Source organism: Argentina silus (assembly GCF_951799395.1).
Source record: "Argentina silus genome assembly, chromosome: 20".
In the NCBI taxonomy this organism is placed as follows: domain Eukaryota; kingdom Metazoa; phylum Chordata; class Actinopteri; order Argentiniformes; family Argentinidae; genus Argentina; species Argentina silus.
The window spans coordinates 4445127-4455126 of NC_139674.1; the positions used below are offsets into that span (position 1 = coordinate 4445127).

The window sequence follows — 10000 nt, forward strand, 5'->3', positions numbered from 1 at the left end:
GAGAGGTACCTCTTGCAAAAGGACGGAGAGCGCTACGCTCTGCAAAAGGACGGGGAGAAGTACGCCCTGCAAAAAGAGGGGGAGCGCCACGTCCTGCAAAAGGACGGAGAGAGGTACGCCGTCCAAAAAGTAGAGGGGGAGAATTACACCCTCCAGAGAGAGGTGGAGAAATACGCGCCTCCGAAAGAGGAGAAGTACTTGCTCCAGAAAGACGGCGAAAAGTACGCCCTCCTGAAAGACGGAGAGAGGTACACCCTCCAGAAAGACGGGCGGAAGTACGCCCTCCAGAAAGGGGTGGAGAGACACCATTCTCTCCACGAGCCGGAGTGCTACGGGACGATGAGAGAAGTGCGGGAGGGCAAGAAGTACAGGACCCTGAGGGAAGGGGACAAGTACGGAACCCTCCAGGTCGTCGACAAGTACGGGACCCTCCGAGAAGGAGACAAGTACGGCACTCTGCGGGCGGGGGACAGGTACGGCTTCCAGAGGGATGGGAGCACGGAGAGGCCTCTCACTAAGATCAACAGCATCAAGCTGCAGCCGGCCCAGGCTGCGGCCATCGCAGCAGCGGTCACCGCCTCCCGCCAGGGCCAAGCCCTGGCCCAGGCCAGCCAGCACAAACCCCCGCAGGTCAACGGCTCCGGGGAGCGGGCTGGGGACTGCAGCCCCGGGGAGGTGGTGGGGGGCACCCTGGGGAGAGCGCAAGGAAAGCCTCAGGCCCAGCAGGAGCCAGAGAGGGGCATGTCCAGGACCAACTCGATGCAGCAGCTGGAGCAGTGGGTCAGAACCCAGAAGACGAGAGGCCATGACGATGAGGCCAGGAGGTAAGGAGCTCTGTGTGTGTGTGTGTGTGTGTGTGTGTGTGTGTGTGTGTCTCTCTGTGTGTGTCTCTCTCTGTGTGTGTGTGTGTGTGTGTGTGTGTGTGTGTGTGTGTGTGTGTGTGTGTGTGTGAGAGAGAGAGAAAGACTCAAGGAGTGCTATTCTCTATTCCCCCTCTCCCTCTCTGTAATCCCCTGAACAGAATGAGCGGTGTGCTTAGATTGCAGCGAAGAGCAGGTCTTCCCGGCTGTCAGAGACCGGCACACAACACATGACTGATATTTCCACAGACACCTACACAACACTCTCAGCCTCCCTCCTGTACCCCAGCCCTGCCTACACACTGACAGAGAACCTACCACTCGCAGAAGGAGCTCTCTTGACAGAGAAAGGAGAGAGGCCAGAGAAAGAGAAATAAATTAAACAACTCTTCCTTCCTAGCTGCTGGCTGTTTCCGTTTCTCCAGGAGTTCTTTATCTCAGCCGCACAGATCTCTCTCTCTTCTCCTATCTCCCTCCCTTCTCCTATCCTCTCCTCCCTCCATCCTTCCTCTCCTCCCTCCTCTCCCTCCCTCCTGCAGAGGCCCTGCTCTATTATGACGGGCCGTGCCGAGCTGAAAGCTTTTGATGTCAGCCACACGTATATATCGTTGTAAGGAACGGTGTCGTCATTTATCTGGGTTGTTTGACTACAGGACAGGCCATGTTTTCCTGCGTGCCTCTCCTCCTCTCCTCCTCTCCTCCCCTGCTTAGATGAATAAGCCATGAATGAGCGTTTTCCCAATGACAGTAGTGCACTTCAACTCAGACTGCACCATTACCAACTCCCTGTAGTATGCAGTGGAGGAGAGAAGGAATACAACTTCATGATATCATTTTTTTTTATCATTGTAAGGAAATGTGGCAACACTTTATATTCAGATGCCCTTTATGAAGAAGCTAGAGAACACGTTTATACTATTGCTTATTTGGTTGTATTTCTAAATCTATAAATCTATAGTTTTTGGAAAGCACCAAGCAGCTACTGAAAAATCTAATGGGTTATTACTGCTTGTTAATGGTTTATAAAGGATTTATAAACAAATAATCAAAAACAAAAAATGATCATTTATAAATGAGTTATAAATAATTAATCAACCCTTTATAAAGAGCACTTTAATGTGTTAGGGTTGACCCTATCCAAACAAAGACTTGCGCTGTTTTCCAATTCCTCTGTGACAGAGACACTGGCCCATATTCACAAAGCGCCTTTGTATCTGTCGATACAACCTTATTCATTATGATCTAAACTAGGCCAAACTGATCCTAGATCAGCATTCCTACTCTGAGACGCTTTGTGAATATGGGCCACTGTGAGTAGGTCTGCAGCCTCTCCAGCCCTCTCAGATCGAGCCAGCGGCCTACTTTCCCTCAGCCATGAAAACAGCATTTGTTTATGGCTATTCAGCCTCTGGAACCAGAGGGAGCACGATTCTGAATAGCAGTGACAATGAATTGGTTCCATTGAGCCCCCTTGGTTTATACGTACCCCCAATATCTTCTAGAGTACTAATGCAATGGCAAATGGAACACACGTTATCCTGCACTGCAGATACATTGGGAAAGGCAAGGCTCTCAATGGGGCAGGATATGAGAATGGAGTATGGACAGTTTTTCCTTGGATTATATAATGCATTATAATAATGTATGTCATTTGGCAGGTCACTTTTACCCTAAGCGACGGCATAGCGGGTGCATGAATTGTTGGTATACTGTATGTGGTGCCAGCAGGAAACGAACCCACGATCTGAGCATCGCTAGCTCCATGCTCTACCAGCTGAGCCACCAGGACCGCGGAAGCATCGTTATCATGATTCAGATCAATCCACACATGGATGTGTATTCTCGACAAGTTCGGTTACTTGTAAAAATAGGCTAAAAACGAGGTTTGGATCTCAGATTTTGGATTAAAAAAGCTGGGACAAGGGACACGTTGGTGACTAGGCAGTAGTTTCCCATGTTATCGCAATGAGGCAAAAAGGGGGCGTGGCCATTCTGTTTTGTCACGTTTCTAGAAGTAACTAATAGTTGGGACTCTCGATTTATCCTCTCTATGGCTCTTCTCTCGCTAAATGCCTCCATGCTATAATGGGATGGTAATGACCAAGCCGTTAGTTATCGCTCCCAGGTAAAAGGTAAACATGGAGTTAAAGCCGGGGTTCATTAGCATTAATATAATATTATCTACTAAACGTCCACACGGGTAATTAGACTGGCTTCCATTCCCTACTCTCCGATTAAGAGCCAGCTGGAAATGTTTAATGCAGTAGATAGGCCTATTGTCAGTGCATGTGTTTTCACTGAATGCCTTCTCTCACCTTTCGATGCTCATTGAACGTGCCCCGTTCACAGATCCAACATTTGACAAGACAAAGGAGTTGGCTAAAGCTGGAGCAGACTGACAACTAGGCAATGTTAAAAACATCTATATGAACACAATTTCATTCATGGATTAATTGATGGATAGATGTATGATTGGATGGATGGATGGATGGATGGATTGATTGATTGATTGATTAATGAATTGATTGATCAACTTGCCTCTGTTGTTCCAGCATCACCTCCTACCAGACCCTGCCCAGGAACATGCCCAGCCACCGCACCCAGAACGTTCCCCGCTACCCTGAGGGCTACCGCACCCTCCCCAGGAACATGCTGCGTCCAGAGAGCGTCTGCAGCGTGGCCGGTTCCGCCTACGACCGCGCCCTGGGCCCCACCAGCGCCGAGAAGCGGCGCTCCATGAGAGACGACACCATGTGGCAGCTGTACGAGTGGCAGCAGAGGCAGGCCTTCTCCAGACAGGGCCCTCCTGTTGGACCGGGCCACTACGGCACCCTGCCCAGCCCCAAGACAATGGGGAACATCTCCGAACACGTGGCCCACTCCATCCCCACCTCACCCTCCCACGGCTCCCTGGCCCTCTACCAGAGCTTCTCCCCCCGCCAGGCTCCTCCCCCCTCCCACAACAACCCGCCGCCGCGTTCGGAGGTGTCCTCGCCCGTGTTCAGAGGGGACGTCACCTTAGACCGGAGACACAGGACGCACCTCACCAAGGTAACGATGGTCAGACACACCTTGTTGAGCTGAACCTGTCTTACCCTCTAGACACTCGTCAGTGCCTACTTTGTAGCCTATTCACCACTTGTTAACCCCTCTGTCTCTCAAAGCTCGTAGAAACTCGTAGAAAAATGGGTCGTTTCAGCTGTCGCTTTTGGGGTTCTTCAAAGGTTTTTCCCACAGGGACAGCCAAAGACGCCTTTTACGGTTATAGGTAGAACCTTTTTTGGAAGCAGTCATAGAACCGAAGGCCAGATGTTCCTCCTCATGACTTCATCGTGCTCTGATAGGCAGAGACCCCTGTCAGCCAGTGAACCAATTAGTTGGCATCAGGTGACACACAAGGCTCATCCCTGTCACCAATCTTAATGTGTTGAGACTCAACAGCCAAATCTCCACAGAATGCGTGTGAGCTGGCATCCTGGCATCCTGACTAAGACAACAACAACAACAACACATTTGATATTTGCACCCTGAAGCTTTTACAGGCTCTTTGCACATCGCTGAGACAAGGCGCGTGTGTGTGTGTGTGTGTGTGTGTGTGTGTGTGTGTGTGTGTGCGTGCACGCGCGCAGGATCTGTAACTGTGCTCTTGTAATCCAGTGATGCCCTCTGAGTTTCCCCAAGGAAATTAATCAAGTTTATTGATATACTAAGTTTATTGAATTCCTCTGCCCCTCCTTAGTACGCCTACCCACCTGACCGGAGGTCCATGCCTGCGGGCATCCCAGTCCAGACCATCACCCCACAGTCACTGCAGGGCAAGACGGTGAGTCGCCCAACTCCTCTCCTCTCCTCTTTTCTTCTCCTCTCCTCTCTTCCCCTCCTCTGCTCTCCTCTCTTCTCCTCTCCTCTCTTCCCCTCCTCTCCTCTCCTCTCTTATTCCGCCCTTGACGAGAATACTCTTTGCTTCACAAATCACGATATTTTTCTTTATGTCTTCTTTCCTCTTCCCGAAAATTACGACTGTTGGTTATGCAACATATTCAGTATTCGCCTCACACCTCTGGCCATATTTGTGTTATTTATGTGTAGCCGTACAGACAGAACAATACAGGATCTATATGCATCTGTCATGCTACAGTGGAGACACTGATTTCAGACCGCTACGGTACAGCTCTCTCTCAATCTCTCTCTCTCTCTCTCCCCGCCCGTCTCTCTCTGAATATGTAACCTGCTTTCTACTCACTTGTCTTATATTGCAACTATTTGTTATTTCCTGTCAGCAGTCAAAATATAATAATGGAATCATCTTCATTACAATGCCAATGCAGGGGCACAAATGAAATTGCCTCTGGCTGTGTTGTCAAATTGAGCTGACGAGAATCAGCAGTGAGATTGATATTCAACATACACAATTCATATTACTCTCTGGATATTGTAAACGTCAGTGGAGTGTGGCGGTTTTCATGTGCAGTTGATGAGAAACATTTTGACAAATTATTTGATTTGAGTCCTCACTTATTACCACAGTTACTGAATATCTTTTTCCATTAAATTAATCTCTGTCCGTCTTGAGGACACGCACACACACACACACACATACGTTACTCCTTCCCCAGCCCAGCCCAAACCGTGCAGTAGCAGTTGGCCATTGCCCTGATCCTGTGTCTAACCAAACGTTGGCTTATAACCATAACTAGGTTATAACTATGTTATAACTACAAACACATTTATTTTTGTTTACTTGGTGGGTCACAAGAAAACAGCAGGAGCTGTGAGTGGAATCGCAGATCAAAACGGATTTGAATCTGTGAACGTTCCAATTCCTCATCACCGTTCCAGATGATAATAGAAAGACTGAGGTTGATTGATGGATTGACTGTGTGGTTCTCTCCTGTCCTGTTATCTCTCTGCCCCGTGACCTTTGCCCTCTGACCTCTGCGCGGCACAGCCAGAGGAGCTGACCCTCCTGCTGATCAAGCTGCGGCGGCAGCAGGCCGAACTCAACAGCATCCGGGAGCACACTGTAGCTCAGCTAGTGACCCTCAACATGGAGGGGCCCAACCCCAAGGTCAGCCCCAGCCAGCCACAGGGGTGTGTGTGTGTGTGTGTGCGTGTGTGCGTGTGTGTGTGTGCGTGTGTGCGTGCGTGCGTGTGTCTGTGTGTCGCTGCTCAGCCCTGAGGTGGTGTGTGTGTGTGTGTGTGTGCACTCGCGTGTGTGTATGTGTACATATGTCCTTGTGTCGCTGCTCAGCCGTGAGGTGGTGTGTGTGTGTGTGTGTGTGTGTGTGTGTGTGTGTGTGTGTGTGTGTGTCGCTAGTCAGGCCTGAGGTGGTTTGTGTGTGTGTGTGAGTTGCTGTGCCATCTCCATCTTCTCGTGCCTCCTGAGGTTGTTAAGGGCAGGAGGACATGCATCTCAGTGGACGCATGTTGTTTGTCTGCTTCTCCCCGTGTGGTTAACTGGTGTGAGGTGTTCACCCTGTCCGTTAACCCTTTGCTGTGCTGGAGTCTCATCTTAACTTGGTTTTGCACTTATCACAGCATGGTGGTTCATTATTCTGTTTAAAGATGATTGGTATTATACAGTATTACAGCACACACACACACACACACTGTGTGTACTGTATAATACTATGTATGTACCATCTTTTACAATGAAAGGTAACACAGCATGGCATGAATATCAAGGGACTTGTTGTGCCATGCTATCCCATTTGGTTTTGTATGAGTTCCATGACGGAGGTTTCGGTAAGTAGCTTGTTTTGATGTGGTGAACCTCAAGCTTGCAAAATCACTCACTACTTTTGATTTTAGCATTGGATGATTTGTTGCTGCCAGGTTCAATGGTGAACATTTGGTTACCGCGTGTGTGGTTATGTGACAAAGCCACAGTAGCTGTCACCTCCGCTCCCCCCTCTCACAACCAGCCTGTCGGTACGGTGTCTGTCTCTGTGTATGTCTGTGCATGTTCTCTCATTCTAGTTTTCTCTCTCTCGTTCTTTGTTCTGCCGCTTCCCTCCTGGCTCACTCCTCTCTCCCTTTCTTTCTTTCTTTCTTCGTCCCTCCTTCCTGGTTCACTCCTCCTCTCCTCCTCCTCTGGTGCTGGTTCTAGAGTGAGGTTCTGTCTCACCACCTCCAGAGGAACCTCATGTATCTGGACAGCCAGGTGAGGAGTCCTCCTGCACTACTGTCACTCTTCTCAGGAGTACACACCTACACTTTTAAGAAAAAAGGGTTCCAAAAGGGTTCCTGTCGGAGAACCGCTTTGAAGAACCCTGTTTGGTTCCATGGAGAGCCTCCTGCGGGAAGGATTTACATGGAACCCAAAAGGGTTCTACATGGAACCCCAAAAAGGTTCTTCAAATGGAGATCTCCCACAGGGACAGCTGAAGAACCCTTTATTGAGTGTTTGGTGAAACACCTGACTTCTTCCTGCTATCTCTGTAGACTAGGCTATATAACATTTTTAAAATGTCCTTAATGCCTCCTCTTTTCTGCTTCCCGTCTCTCGTTTCTCTTTCCTTTTTTCTGCTTTCTATTATTTCTCTGTCTTTCTCTCTCTGACCCTCCTAAAGTATAGTATAAGTATACACATTTCCAAGCAGGTGCATGTTTAGTGTTGTTTGTGTGTTTTATGCTGTTAAGAGTGAACGTAAACACCCTACGGAGATCCAGGTACGGTAACAGTTAGCGGTGAGCGCGAACCCGGCTGCTCAGGCGTGTGTAACCAGGGCGGACGTCGAAATGTGCCGTTTATTTTTGGAAAAGGGCCTCATTTTCCATTCCTGCATTATTTAATCTCTGCGTCTGCAAAGGTCATCAGCGCTAGGGAGGAACCACTCAACCCTGTGTGAGAGGGGGGAGGGGGGGAGGGGGAGGGGGGAAGGGGGAGGGGGGGCCCGGCCTGCTTCTGTGACTTATGGTGACCCCCCCCCTCTAACGAAACGTGAAATGATTTGATCCACCCTGTGTGAAATAATTCCACTGCAAATAGCTGGCAGTTTCAACTGTGTTATGTTGAAGGGCTTTGAGTCAAAGTAGAGGTTTTGAAACAACTGGAACATCCTACCGTATCCTGATCATGATTACAAATGTTAGTTGTTTTACGTTTCTTATTTAGGAATATTTGAAAATGTTGTGTCTCTGGTATATTTGATGTTCTGAGTCTGAGCACCGATGAGATTAATTATAGTGGACTCTATTATTAAATGATTATGTAGCCTAAACCTCTTCTAATTGGTCTGGACCTTGATGGGCCATTGGTAGTGCGCCCATTTAAGGGTTGCTGGTTCAAGCTCCAGCTCAATCGCTACGCTAATGTTGACTGGTGTAACTGTGTCGTAGTTATTTTCTTTCTAATACCTCCTGTACTGTTGCTCCCTCCCTTGCTCGCTTGACTAGATGAAGGAGAACGAACCCTTAATCTTCATGATTCACACTATGATTGAGAACTCAGCCCCAAGGCCTCAACTGTACCAGCAAGTAAGGTCTTGGTCAATCAGTCACTGTACACTCCTCCTCCTCCTCCTCCTCCTCTTCCTCTCCATCGATTCCCTCATTGTTTTATCCCATTGCCTCCGTGGAGGCTGGCGGAGGTAGAGACCGGAGGACGGCCTCGTTGGCTTGCACGGAACAGAATAAGGAAAGGTTTCAAACGCACAAATCGTTCCTCATCCCGTTCCGCGCCTCACAGTGAGCCCGTCCTCCGATTCCTACCTCCTCCAGCCTCCCCCGTGTTGGAGGCAGTCAGTCGGTCGGGCACCATTCCTCTGGCGTCATCACCGCATCGTCCGTGTATCCTGTTTTTGTTTTGACGAGCCCTGCAACACATTCCACCTCCGTGGCTTCCGGCATGGCTTACGGCGTGACGCTACACAGCCATGGCGCCCATTCATTCCCCCCCCCCCCCCCCCCCTCTCACTGTGGTAGGGTCCTAGTATGTATGTCGGACATGCACACTGTCTACAATCAGAGTCAAACCTCTCACACCTCTCCTTGGTTATATACCGTCTATGTGTATTTTCTGTGGTATTTTTTTCTTTGTCCTCCGGTGGATGTGGTAGGGACTCAAACCTGATCAACCCAGGTCCTTTCAGTCGTAGGATATGATGTAGTGCCTTCTGAATGCAACTTTTGCAACTTTGACTGCGAGTTTCGAGGGTTCAACGGATAGATGTGTAAATGTTTGATATTTTCACATTAGTGCGAGAGATTAAAGAGCGCCGTGCTGGTTTTATTCGGGGGCATTGTCCTACGTACCCTACAGTGAGCCATGTGGATCGTGATCAGACACAGCTTCTCCAGTGTCCTATTTTCTATTTTATCACATTATGACAGACCACTAAAGTACTGACTTTTAAACCTGCTCACAGACCACCTCAGAACTCCATCCCCTAAGCCAACCTGGGGCTTAAAATCACCTGCCTGCTCTTTAACTGGAGGTGTCAGGAGTGTGATTCACGTGTGTGTGTGTGTGTGTGTGTGTGGGTGTGTGTAGGTGTGTGGGTGTGTGTGTGTCTGTGCGTGTGCGTGTGTCTGCGTGCGTGCGTGCGTGTGCGTGTGCGTGCGTGCGTTCACGGGTACACTTGGGCCGGATTTAGCTCCGGTCTTTTCGAGGTTTTCATTAGTCACGCTATCTCCAGCCTTGACAGCGCGTACCAAGGGGACTGTAATTAGTGTGGCGCATGGCAGCCAGAGCTGCCAGCTCAGAGGTACAATACCCTCCCAGCCAGCCAGTCAGCCTCCATACAGCAGCCCTCAGGTCCCTCTGTCTACCCCTCAGGATCCACCAGAAACCCTTTCCTCCATGTAGGGGAGAGTCAATAGGCAGGACTGGGCAGGCAGAGGCAGTCTCTCTCTCTCTCGCTCTCCCTCTCGCTCTCTCCTTCTCTCTCTCTCTCATCACCTCCTGATGCCAAGCGCCTGTCCTCTTGATAGCACCTTAGTTATTATCATTGTTATATATCGCTGCTGGCTGAGAGGGAAAACAATGTGCTTTATTGCCAGTAGGTGGTGCCGATGTACCATTTTGGAGAATCGTAATTTGAGTGCTAGGATTCAGAGGTGAATTGAAGGTGAAGGATGTAAACATGTAAACAGACAGACAGACAGACAGACAGACACACACACACACACGCACACAC

At 49.3% G+C, this 10000-nt stretch overlaps 1 protein-coding gene across 1 annotated transcript in view; it reads left to right on the forward strand.

Annotated features, from left to right (window-relative positions):
- LOC310820266 (pleckstrin homology domain-containing family A member 5-like) overlaps nucleotides 1-10000 on the forward strand; it is a 118358-nt gene that overhangs the window by 96709 nt on the left and 11649 nt on the right. Inside the window, exons 9-12 of the mRNA XM_083691846.1 lie at nucleotides 6-824; nucleotides 3413-3911; nucleotides 4600-4683; nucleotides 5809-5928. Of these exons, the coding sequence (XP_083547972.1) occupies nucleotides 6-824; nucleotides 3413-3911; nucleotides 4600-4683; nucleotides 5809-5928 (1522 nt within the window). The remainder of the gene's footprint in view (nucleotides 1-5; nucleotides 825-3412; nucleotides 3912-4599; nucleotides 4684-5808; nucleotides 5929-10000) is intronic.